Here is a 13,271-nt window from a genome sequence, read left to right as displayed (position 1 = left end):
GCTCTTGCTGTTACCAGGAAGTACGAGACGTAACTAGCTCCTACAAGAAACAACAACAAATGACCGCGTTTTGTCCAGATAAGCTCATGAAATAAATTAAAACTGTAATCTATCATTCGCGATTCCCGTATAATGTGCTTCCGGAATGTTCTGTCGTAACCTTCACCTCCATCGGCGCGTAAAATAGTAGAAAATAAACGCTTTATAGAGAGATCAGTGTTCTTTAACTTGTTATTTTGAGCAGTAGCATTGAGGTTAGGATGGCAGGGACTGTGTTAGCCGTGGGGACAGGGGTCGTGGTCATTGCGGTGGTCTGGATAGCAGCGCTGATAATAGGGATCATTCTGCTCAGGGCATCGGGGGCTGCCAGGTAAGTAGACTGTTATCTACAAACAGCTTCATCTCGTATAATTGGCACACAATACCTCTATTTATACAGTACAGAGTGACCAGAATTCAAAATCAAAAACTGGGTCACTCTTGGTTTGGGTGGTTGGTAATAATAAACAGTGTTGGGAAGGTTACTTTTAAAATCTATTCCCCTACAGATTACATACCCCAAAATGTAGTTTGTAACGTAATCCATTAAATTACTTAAAGTGAGTAACGTAATCTGAATACTTTGGATTACTTGATTTGCTGTAGAGAAGCAAAGACTAGGATATTGTAACATAAGATGTTTTGTCTGCTTAAAGAAAATAAAAAGCCCAGACTTTACTTAACTGTATTAAAAATATTATTGGAAGAGGAGGAGACTGTTTTGGTCCTGTTTTAATCGTGGTTTAGTCCTGTTAAATCCTGGTTTAGTCCTGTTTTAGTTCTGGTTTAGACCTGGTTTAGATCTAGTTTAGATCTAGTATAGACCTTGTTTTAGTCCTGGTTTAGACCTGGTTTAGACCTGGTTTAGTCCTGGTTTAGACCTGGTTTAGACCTGGTTTAGATCTAATTTAGACCTGGGGATATAGCCCAAAATGTGAAAACAGCAAAATACCTCTGTGTAATCTATTTATTTCAACAAAGTAACTGTAATCCAATTGCAACTCACTGAAACAGTAACAGTAACTGAATACAGTTACTCATAATTTGTATTCTAATTACGTAACTCCAGTACATGTAATCCGTTACTCCCCAACACTGATAATAAAATTGTGAAAGTAGTACGTAAGGAAAATTGTTATGCACACTGTGAGCCAGTAGAGTCACATTTTCTTTGTGTTTTGGTCATTTTTAAGCAACTTTTCTGTATTTTGCCAAAACAAATTACAATTTATGTCACTCTTTACTGTTGATTGGTATCAAATTAGTCCAAAATAGAGACATCAGGGACATTTCTTGTATAAAACTGCGACAAATCTATGGTTTTGGATAAATCTGCTGGGACAGGGGACACAGGGCTCAAAACTGGGACTGTCCCAAGTAAATAAATCTGGTCCCCCTATATTTATAGATTAACAAGAGGTGGGTTGTAGTCAGTTACATTTACTCAGTTATATTTATTTCAGTAACTTTTTTTTTTTTACTTGAGTAGTATTTTTACTGACACAACAGTACTAACTTGAGTACATGATTTTGTTACTTTTTGCACTGAGTCTACAAATGACACACACTTTATGTTGACATTATTAAATTATCTGAACATTTGTTTTTCTTGCACCACTGCTTCAGGTATGATTTTGTTTTCTCCTTTTTGTGTCCATCCCTTTGAAAATACCAAATTTTGTGCATTATTTAATGTTTTGTGCTTTCAATCACACTAACTCAAAATGATAAATCTTATTATTAAATCTCTTAGTTGGTGTTTGACAACCACAAGGTAAATAGTAACAACAATGTTCCAAACAAAATGATCAGTTTCAACATGTGGCAGCATACCTCTTTCATACATTTTTTGTCTTGCTTTCACCTAAAATGTTGATATTGTCAGGCTTCACAATATGTGTGCTACTGTAACCTAGTACTATGGTATAATGCTCTAAAATAACCTTAAATAGCCTTTGATGACTACAGTAACCTTGTACGTTACATTTGTGTTGCCAGGTTGGGAGTTATCCCAGTATTTCTCCTGGCTCTCATAATCACCCTGGGGCTGGTGTTCTTCCCTCGCAGTCCAGAGACCCCTCCTCCTTTCAAAGAGATCGAGGTGAGCGTGTAATTTTTACTATTCTAGCAAACACATTTAGAATCCTGCCTTTCCCATTTATAGTTTCAGAACAGTTCTGGGAAGTTTCTTGCTCTGTGTTAAGGCCATTTGGCTTTGATTATCACCAAATGTTTATGGTACAATCCTGCTGAGAGAGAATGACGATTCACATCCCAAAAGAACAGCCAAGTTTTCTGTGATGGCCATGTCACACTTGAATAAGCTGTAATAAACGCCTTAGAGTCACATATTTTTAAATGAGTAAGTAGTAATAGTTTTATTGTCACATATAGAGAGGAAACTAGTTTTGAAAAGCTCAGTTACATAATTCAATACATGATGCATCTTTAAACATTTAACATCGGGAAACTGTTTTCAAAATTAGACTAAAACAGTTACTATATCGTTGACATAAACGTAAGGTACATAAGGGCTGTGCATAGATAGTTTCAGCTGAATAAATGAGAAGAAATACATTTGAATGATGCTCAGTTACATGTAATTCCTCCATCCAATTTACTGAAACTGTGCTGCAATAACTGTTATTTGAGAAATTTTCCCACTAAACATAAACGTTTGCAGTTTGAGTATCACATGACGCATATTATAGTTAATGTCCTTTGGCAAAACACTACTCTGCCTTTGACTTTCATACATTAGTGAATACAGTTGGCAAGGAACAATGCTTTGCCCAATTATTGACCTTATTCCGCCCCACCCACTTTTGCCTCTAAATGCGACTAAACCACACGATCTTTGCGGTGGCGCTTCTGGTTAAGCTGGAATCCCATTCATTTCAGTGGAGAATTTGAGAAAAGTTTCACCAATGAAATATGATATAAAGTAGGTTGATTTACGTAAAATGTTCAGTGTTCATGTGCACCAAAAAGCCAACAATACACGGATACGACCAAGCTTTAAAACAGCTGTAGCTTTGAAGTGTGCATTGAACTTATTAAGATCAGCAGCCCCAGGCAAAATAATGCAACTTGAATGAGGAATAGCAGCGCCCACAGCATCTTCTGGAATAGGGGTGTGCAAAAATATTTAAATATCAATATATCATGATTCTAAATTTGGTGATACAGTATCGATATTGTGGGCTGCTGAACTGATATTGATTGATAGATGTTATTGATCCACAAGGGAAATTACTTGGACACAGTAGCTCACACATCACAATATATTGTAATAATGAAGAGAAAAAATATATAAATGGTAATAATACACTCAAATAGATGTATTTCATATTAAATTTGCACTGGTAATGGTTTAACAATGAAATATTCCTCCTAAAAAAACAGCAGTATCATGTGCAATATATCGATTATTGCAAGTATCACCATATTTTCCTAATATCGTATTGTGAGCCATGTATTGTGAAGGATGCTGTGATTTCCACCAGCCCTATTCTGTAATACACTGATTAACATTAAACACTTATTATTTCTCAAAGGGCCATAGAGGGTTAAAACAAGTGCATCTTTGTAACCATGTAAATAAATCCAGATTAAATTTAGCATGGCAGCAGGTAGGTAATCACATAGAAATAATGCTATTCCAAATATAACCCTAGGAGCCACGCGAGCCTCTGTCCGCCGTGCGCGCGTCTGTAAACAGCAGCCGTTTGGTGCTGTGGGTTTGTGTTCTTCTTTATCTGAGTCCAACAGCAACACAGAACAAACACTCCCCCATGTTGCCTCCGGGTCGTGCCAATAAGCCAGCCAGATCTGCCAAGCAAGCTGCCACGCCATAGAAATAGCAGTGCACACAGACCCGTGCCGGCCAGAATGCATTTGAAAGCCTTTGTGCAATACTCCACACCAGACAAGCCCAATCTGACTTCTGAGATTCTTGAACGAGACAAAATATAGCAAAGCCCGCCTTGGAAGTGGGTTTTGGTGGTTAAAGAGCTTATGGTTAAGGAGTTTGCAATATAATGATTAAGATTTATTTTTTATTTTAAAGGGCCCATATTACGCTATTTTCTGATCTATGTTATAATGTTGTTTCCTCATCAAAAACATACATGGAGTTGTGTTTTGTTTCATTCACACGTTTAAACTCTGCATATTTAGGCTCTTTTCCACTCGAGATCGGCCTCGAAACCGTTTCTTTGTGGTCTTGATCTCGTCTCAGACTCGACAGTGTTTGGACTCGATGTTGTCTCAGTTTTGAAGGCGCTTGGACTCGGTCTTGTCTCGGTCTAGACTGCGTTTGGACTCCGTCTTATCTCAGTCTTGAAGGTACATTGACTCGGTCTTGTCTCGGTCTTGAAGGTTCTTTTACTCGGTCTTGTCTCAATCTTGAAGGCGTTTGGACTCGGTCTTGTCTCGGTCTTGAAGGTGCTTTGACTCGGCCTTGTCTCAGCCTTGAGGTCTGACACTTGACAAGTGATAAAATGGAGATAGATTTATAAAAACATTGACATTATATATATGCGCCAAAATAACTGCAAAATGCAAATAGAAGTCTAAAATTACAAAGATGGTCTCGAGGAGCCGTGGTCTCTGTCTTGTCTCGTCTTGGCCTTTAAAAGTCTCGGTCTTGTCTTGGTCTTGACACACAAAGATCTTGGTCTTATCATGGTGTCTGGACCCTGTGGTCTCTAGGATTGGTCTTGGTCTCGATTAGTGCGGTCTTGACTACAACACTACCATACACCTTCACTAGAATCATTTGGATGATATTTTGTCATATGGGCTCTTTAACTTTAGACAATACTTCCTTATTTTTTGAGATATTATTGAGTTGTATTGACTCAATTTAGACTTTAGACGCGTTTATCTGGGCCTGATCGGTGTCTAAGCTCTTGCTGTTACACCAAACTCAAATATGATAGTGCTAATGAAGCAGGTCCCAGGCTGGAGGCAGGAGAGGAGGAAGGATGGAGAAAGGGGGGCACTAGCTCTCTACCCCCAGCCCCCCCAAACCACCCCACCCCCCCTCGCCCCTCCTGATTTCAACAACCACCCACGGCACATTAATAAAACATAGCGCCCACTTTGGCTTCCTGCGCGCTGTGTAATTGGCAAATTAAAAAGTGCGATGTGTTAAATTCTTCGGTGAGAGACATGCCATGCACACGGGAGCCCCACCCCCTACTCTCCTCTCTCTCTTTCTCTCTGTCTCTCTCTCTCTCCCTTTCTCACTGTCTCTCTGACTTTATCTCTCGCCATCTATCAATCTTTCTATCCTAATTCGTCTCTCTCTACCTCTCTCTGTCTCTCTCCATCTATCTATCTGTCTGTCTATCAATCTATATGTCTATCTCTTCTTCTCTCTCTCTTTATCAATCTCTATCCCATTCTCTCTCTGCTCTCTCTCTCTCCATTTATCAGTCTCTATTGTATCTCTCCCCCCCTTCCTTTTTTGGTCTCTCTCTCTCACCAGCCCTCTATCTGTCTATCTATCTATCTATCTTTCTCTTTTGCACACTCTCCCCCTCTCTCTCTGTGTCTCTCTCTCTTTCTCTCTCTCCCTCTCTTCCTGTCTCTCTGACTCTCTCTTTGTCTCTCTTTTTCTCTCTCTCCATCTGTCAATCTCTCTATCCTATTCCCCCCTCTTTCTCTCTCTTCTCTCTCTGCATTTCTCTATCTCCCTCCATCTCTCTCTTCATCTTTCTATCTATATGTCTATCTCTTTCTCTCTCGATCTATTAACTTCTATCCTACTATCCTATCTCCTCCCTCTCACTCTCTCTCTCTTTCTATCAGTCTTTCTATTGTATTTCTTTCGCTCTCTCCCTGTCTCTCTGACTCTCTTTCTGTCTCTCTTTTTCTCTCTCTTCTTGTATCAATCTCTCTATCCTACCCCCCTCTTCCTCTGTCTCTTAGTCTCTCTCTGCCTCACTCTCTGTCTCACTCCATCTCTCTCTCCATCTTTCTGTTTATATGTCTGTCTCTCTCTCTCGGTCTCTTTCTCTCCCGATCTATTCATCTCTATCCTACTGTCCTATTTCTCACTATCTCTCTGTCTCTCTCTCCATCTATCCCTATCTCTTCCACATACACACCCTCTCTCCCCCTCTCTTGGTGTCTCTCTCTCTTTCTGTCTCTCTGTTTCTATCTCTCATTTTGTCTCTCTCTCTCTCTCCACCTATCAATCTCTCTATCCTACCCCCCTTTGTCTTTTTCCATCTATCTGTCTCTCTCTCTCTATGTTTCTCTCTGCATCTCTCTCTGTCCATCTATCAGTCTCTCCTACCCCCCTCTGTCTCTCTCCATCTCTCTCTCTCTCTCTATCCATAGTCTTCCTTCCTCCCTCTCTCTCTCGTTCACATTCCTCCACAGACAGAGCCGGTGCTTTCAGACCACACTGGTCCCGTCTGCTGTTTTATCGCTCAAGGCTCTTTTCTACAAATGTTTTCTCTTATTATTGGTTGTTTCTTGATCTAAACACTAAACACACTGCAAAAATATCAAGCTGAAATCATTTTAATTACAGATATTATTATTATTTTGAGGAGTTCATTAGATTTATTGATCATCCAATGCCAAATTGTACTCAAATAAAAAAAAAAAGAAAGAAACAATCAACATTTAGTTACATCATTCAAGGTGACCAAAATACTTTCCATTTAAGTTAAATTAATGTAAAAATAATTCTAAAAAGATTACAGAATGTCAGTAAATTTTTAAGTCCAGGTACGACTAAAACAATATTCTCCTAAGAAATAATACAAATATAAAAGCTGTTTTTAACTCTGAAATTGAGATGGACTTTCTAAATACAGTTTTTTTTTTTTCAGGTAACTTTTCTGGTAGATGGTACGTCACCTGCTTGTCTCCATAGAGATGTTTTTGCTCTGCCTGAAATGTCCCAAAATATGGCATCGAATGTATATCCACGTAGATAAACATAAACAAGTTACTAGTCAGATTAGATTTTTTATTTTTTTTTGCAATAAACACCTTAAATGGAATAAATGCCATACTAGAGCATTTGGCCAGAGCAATAACATCTCTATGGTGACAAGAGCGTGGCAGATCTTCCAGCAGAAAAGTTACACAGTGCTACTTTATGTCTCTTTTCATGCCTTTTTTTTTTAGCTGAACAGCCAATACACAGTGTTACACAGTGTTTCTCATTAATACAGGAAACTAAAATCCTTATGGACTATGACAACAAAATTAGACTTTGTTGCTCATTGTATATGCTGTTTAAAGAAAATTTGACATTTATACCCCCCAAATTGAATGAGATTAAATAATTCTAATAAAATACATTTGTTCCACTATAGTCTTAACTAAATCTATGAAAAACACTGCCTGAGATTACATAAATATAGTCAACTTTTCCTATACCATCAGTAGCCAGTGCAGTCCCATGTAGTTGTGTCAGATCTGCTCATGGACACTGGTCGGCGTCCCCACTGAAGAACTAAAGAACAGCAGGATCTGAAAATAACAAGCTCCACAGAATCCAGGGTTTCTTCTCTGCACCAGTGCAGTTCTGGTTTGTTTTTCCTCCAACTTGGGCTAAGTTACACCATGTTTATTCCCTGAACATGAGGTGCCTGTCCTCAAATCAATAAAGCCTGGCTGGACAGAGTGTAGTGTTGACCAGTGCTTTGGTGCACGGGATAAGAGTGAAGACGTAATCATTGTACACACTGTATGGGACAAAATGAGGATGGTGGGTTTTTAGAAAGTCAAAAATAAGTTGTATAAGCTGAGAAGTCATATATATTGTAGTGGAATTCCTGTTTTGCGTATAATATTCCACAGTATTACATTAAAGGACCTATATTATGCTTTAAGCCATGTTAGAATGTTGCTATCTCATCAAAAACAGACCTGGAGTTATGTTTTGTTTCATTCGTACATGCTTAAGTAATTTTTTATTATTAGTCTGTCTACATCTCCAAAGCTCAATATGCTGTTCCACCTTGTGATGTCATGAAGTGGAAGGTTTCAAGTTAACAGCTCCTTTTACCTTTAGTGTAGAGATTGGCAATTTCAGAGCTGAAATCACTTGAAATGATTCTAGTGAAGGTGTGTAGAGTTTAAAAACACAGTGGAGCACATACATGGGTTCATCAGGTGGACAGTGTTTTCAGTTTGAGAGAAGGACTCAGCCTAAATATGCAGGGTGTGTATGAAACATGTCTGAATGAAACACAACTCCAGGTCTGTTTGTGATGAGGAAAAAACATTATAGTGTAGATCTAAAATCGTGTAATATGGGCCCTTTAAACAAGCAGATAACACCATCAGGCCAGGTTACAAGACAGATCTGTGGAGAGGCAAGACACTAAAGCATCAACTCATAGCCCATTATAAAATAGATTAAGACTGATGCAAGTATATTTTGAAAGCTTAGAGCTGGAACAGTTGTGGCTCTCATCTTTGCTACTGCTATTAGTGAAAGCTCTCTACTGCCATCTTGTGGTTGATGCCAAGAAAACTGAAAAAGGAATGACCAAGAAAATCAAATTAAACTTAAGTCTAATAAATTACTTTAATTACTCAGGTTTTGTAAAGACTGGTAAATAAAATGCTACTAAAACTGTGTTCAGAAGTAACTAGTGACAGGTAGTTAAGTACAAATTTGGCAGCATTTCTTGAACATTTTCAGCCATGCCACTTTACTTTTGAGCTGAATTTTGCTTTCAAGAATAATTATCAAAACCTTGAACTCTTAATTTTATCTTTAATGGTTCTGTATTACACAAAATTGACTTTTATGAGCTTTAAGCCAATGTTAGAATGTTGTTACCTCCTCAAAAATGTACCTGACATTGTGTTCCACCTTGTGATGTCATGAAATGGTAGTTTTCAAGTTAACTGCTACATTTGACCTTTTGTTAAGTAGAGATTGGAAATTCCAGGGCTAAAATCATCCAAATGATTCAATGTGCATATTTAGAAACACATTCAGTCTAAGTTTAAATATGCAGATTTTTTGTGAATGAAACCAAACAAATCTCCAGGTGTGTTTTCGATGAGGGGACAACATTATAAAATAGATCAGAAAACCTTTAACTAAGATTATTGTGAACATTTTTTTTGCAAATATCTCAGTTTCACCCCAACTTTACCTCATTACCCCATCTTTGGGTGTATTTGATTCTATAGAAGTGAGACAAATGAGTGTATCTAACCAAGCCTCTTTTCCCATGCTCTGGTATAATGCTTATAGTTATATGCGTGTAGACTAAAGCACTATCTCTCCTCTGTTCTCGCTCTTTTTTGTGCAGATAGTGGACACGTTGTTCATCGGGCGCTACGTGCTGTTGGCGGTGGCTGGAGCCGTCTTTCTTTTCGGCCTCTTCATGCTTGTCCCATTTCACCTCCTGGAACCTGTCTACGCCAAAGAGCTCAGGACTCACTAGAGAGAGAAGCCTGGGAGCCAAGGACACGGTAGTAGTGACAGAAATTGGAAATGGACTGAAAAGTATGAACCAATGTAGTCACTATAGTATTTATTTAGGTAAATTAATCGTATTTTGTACAGTATATACACTTTTTTATATTTTGTGCAATTGATAGAAAAATAATTACATGGTATTTTTCCACTAACCATTTTGTCTCAGTCTTTTTTTTGTAATTTTGTTTTAATATGATGGCAAAGTTACTAGAAACCTACAGACTTCAAGTAAAAGCGATGACCTAAATGGGTAAAACTTGCACACTTGCAGTCTTATAAGCTATAGTCCCAAAAATTGCGTACTCAAGTAATGATACTATAGGCAATAATAATCATAAAATGTATTAGTCTTATATTAAACTTTTCTTATTCGCAATTTAGTGCAGTATTCATTCCATGCTCAGTGGTAGCGAGCTTTAGCCAACGTTGCCCTGGGATAGAGTGATGAAATTGAGGCTGTCAGTCTGCACCATGTGTCCATCACTTATTACACACACCTAATTCATAGTGGACTTGAGCCACTGCTGCCCCACCCACGATAAAACTAAGAAGTGAAATCACATTTTGTACTTTTGAAACAGAAGTTATGACCTACTTATTGTGGTTTTACTGGAATATTTGTTTTAGTACTTGTTTTCTTTAGTAAGACTTAAGGATGTAACGATATCCAGATCTCTCGGTACGATATTATCACGATATGCATCTTACAGTTCAAAATTTATTGCGATATTTTGAAGAGGCTAATATAGTTGTAGATGGGACAATTTTTGGTTTTAAAATACCTTGACAAGATTTTGGTGTGAATTATTTCCATCATAATCCCAAGATGTCATGTAAAAAACACATATCTTCATGTTGTTTGCACTGAAATGAATCATGGGATATGTAGTTCCCTATGTTTATAAGCTGTTGCTCCTATAAAATCATGCATTTAAGCAAAGGAACTTGTAAATCGATATATTGTGACAGCCCACGATAATATTATGAAACTTTTGACGATACAATATTACGATATTTTGGTTATTGTTACATCCCTAGTAAGACCAGATTTAGATTTAGACTTTTACTGACCCATAAGGGAAATTTCTGGAACACAGTAAGTCACACATCACAGTATATTACAATAACAGAGTACAAGAGTAAAAATATATAAACAATGATAATCAACTTTTAAATAAATAGCAATATAAAGATAGGAAAAGACTGGTATCAATAAGAGATATAAATGTGTGTACAGTAAGTAAACAACAACCCACAAATACCGTAATATAAATACAGTATATCACAGTTATATACAAGAGGTGACAAGGAAACAGTGCACAGATGATATGATGATGACTAATGATTTCTGAAAAAAAAAAAAAAAGATTTAATTCCATGGAGGTCAGCGGTACTACAGGTATGTGGTGAATTATTATGGAATTTGAACCTTTTTAAATGAAGAAATTGCAATTGGACAGAAAATGTAGAAGCCACGTCACTGACCCATATAGCAAGAGTTTTGAGTGGTTTAGGAGAAGAACCCATGTCTCTGGAGTAGTTTTTAAACTCCATACACCTTCACTAGAATCATTTTGGATAATTTCAGCCCAAGAAGTGCCAATCTCTACTGAATTTAAGTTAAAATGTAGCTGCTAATTTGCAAACTACCTCTTGAACAGAGAATTTTGAGCTTCGGAGATGTAGACAGACTATTAAAGGATTACTCAGGCATTTGTGAATGAAACCAGAAACTCCAGGTATATTTTTAACAAGGTAACAACATTTGAACATGACATAAATCTCACCAGAGTAAATTTTTCATAATATACGACCTTTAACCAACCAAGATTAGGGATGTAACGATATCCAAACCTCTCGGTACGATATTATCACGATATGCATCTCACGGTACGATATTTATTGTGATATTTTGAAGAGGCTGATATAATCGTAGATGGGACACTTTTTTGCTTTTAAAATACATTGACAAGATTTTGGTGTGAATTATTTCCATGATAATCCCAAGAATTCAAATAAAAACATATTTCTTCATGTTGTCTGCACCGAAATGAATCATGGGATATGTAGTTCTCCATGTTTATAAGATGTTGCTATTATGAAACCATACATTTAAGCAAAGGAACTTGTGATTCGATATATTGTGACAGCCCATGATATTATTATGAGACTTTGATTAAATGATATCACGATATTTTGGTTATTGTTACATCCCTAACCACGATGCACTTCCATGTTGACTCCATATGAAGTTATAATCTCCGACCCCCTTCTCCCTCCCTCCGCCTCCCCTCACGTCCCACCTCTGTTTTGGAAGTGTGAAGCCCGAGGAGACATGGAGTGGAATTCCAACCAGGACGATGAAAGAGTATCTAATGAATCAAAACCAATCCTATTAGTTCCGGCCCACATCTCCATAACGTGGTCTCCATTTGGTCACAACAATCCGATGCATGATTTCACACCGGCCTGGGACAGACGAAGAGGAGGAGGAGGAGGGGAGGCAGGGGCGTGTCCGGGGAGGGGGGCGTGCCCGGGGAGTCCCCAAAACCCGCCGGGGACTTGTTGGCTGTAATTGACCGCGTGATTACCGCAAAACAGGATCAGAACCTGGCTGGAAGAGCTGAAGAGAAGGTGGAGATTGGACTCTGGACTGAAAGGGGCTGTGGCTACTCTGATGTTTCCACAGTAATTGGACATTGTGTTAATTTACTAAAAGCTCTTGCTACTGAGTATTTGGTACTGTTGTAGTTTTGTATTTAAGAGTTGACAAAAACTTTTACGGTGTGGTAGAAATGTGGCAGACTCATAGTCATATTGTGTGCCATGAATGACCTCTCCAGCCACTTCCAATCACTCTCCACCACACAACTATTGATCAGCTCATGTCATCAACATTTCCTGGGGCTGTGAAGCTCACTGAAGCCACTGCTGTGTCTGAAGCTCTGTTACTCAAGTTAGACTTTAATCTGAGCTTTGTTTTAACACAATCGGATCAGAAAGAGATGACTTGTTAGGAAATGCAACAGATGAGCTGTTTCATGCTGTTAAACAAGTCCATCTCAAATAACATTAGTCACAACCAAGTTGGTGTCATCCAACAGTTTCATTTAGTCTCTCTCACTTTTTATTGAAAATCAATCATCTAAAGCTAATCATTTTCACATTTTTTGGAGTTGTCCCTCTGTGGCTCCATTCTGAAGATGAGTCCATGTGGAGGTGGTCTTTAAAAGGGAGATACAATATAATTTTAATATAATGTCTTTTGGCGATTTAGTTTTATTGCACCTCTCAAAAGCAGACTTATACTTGATGATAGTATTATTGGTGGCTGCCAAGAAAAGGAATAACTTGGAAATGGCTTAGACAGGAAACATCTACAAAAACTTAATTTATTGATTTGGTGTATAATATTTTGTATAATATTTTTAAAATGGAAAGGATTACATTTAAGCTGAAGCTAGAAAGTGATATATTTGAAACCTATTAGTCAAAATGGTTAAAGTATGTATCAGCAAAAAGACTTGATTTTGTATGACCTTGTTATGTCTGTATACCTTATTCCCACTGTTTTGTTTTGTTTTATTGTTACTGTTTGGATGTTGTACTTTTGTTAATGAATGTCTTTTATATCTGATAAAAACCCAATAAAAAGTGAATGACAAAAAAAAGAAAAGAAAATCAAACTCCATGAAGGCTCGTATTGACCACAGACTCCTAAAAATATGTTGTTTAAATACATTTGCACAGAATCACGATG

General features: G+C 37.7%; 1 protein-coding gene across 1 annotated transcript; it reads left to right on the top strand.

Annotated features, from left to right (window-relative positions):
- The first annotated feature begins 35 nt into the window (after positions 1 to 35).
- On the top strand, positions 36 to 9,664 carry tmem218 (transmembrane protein 218). The gene is made up of 3 exons (XM_020920683.2): positions 36 to 370; positions 2,038 to 2,140; positions 9,342 to 9,664. The coding sequence occupies exons 1-3, from the start codon at positions 261 to 263 to the stop codon at positions 9,474 to 9,476; spliced, it is 348 nt and encodes a 115-aa protein (XP_020776342.1). The 5' UTR covers positions 36 to 260; the 3' UTR covers positions 9,477 to 9,664.
- Positions 9,665 to 13,271: the final 3,607 nt, after the last annotated feature.

This window comes from Boleophthalmus pectinirostris, unplaced genomic scaffold (assembly GCF_026225935.1).
Source record: "Boleophthalmus pectinirostris isolate CB_2022bp ecotype Guang Dong unplaced genomic scaffold, ASM2622593v1 HiC_scaffold_12, whole genome shotgun sequence".
Classification (NCBI taxonomy): Eukaryota; Metazoa; Chordata; class Actinopteri; order Gobiiformes; family Gobiidae; genus Boleophthalmus; species Boleophthalmus pectinirostris.
This window is presented reverse-complemented; position numbering and strand designations above follow the sequence as displayed.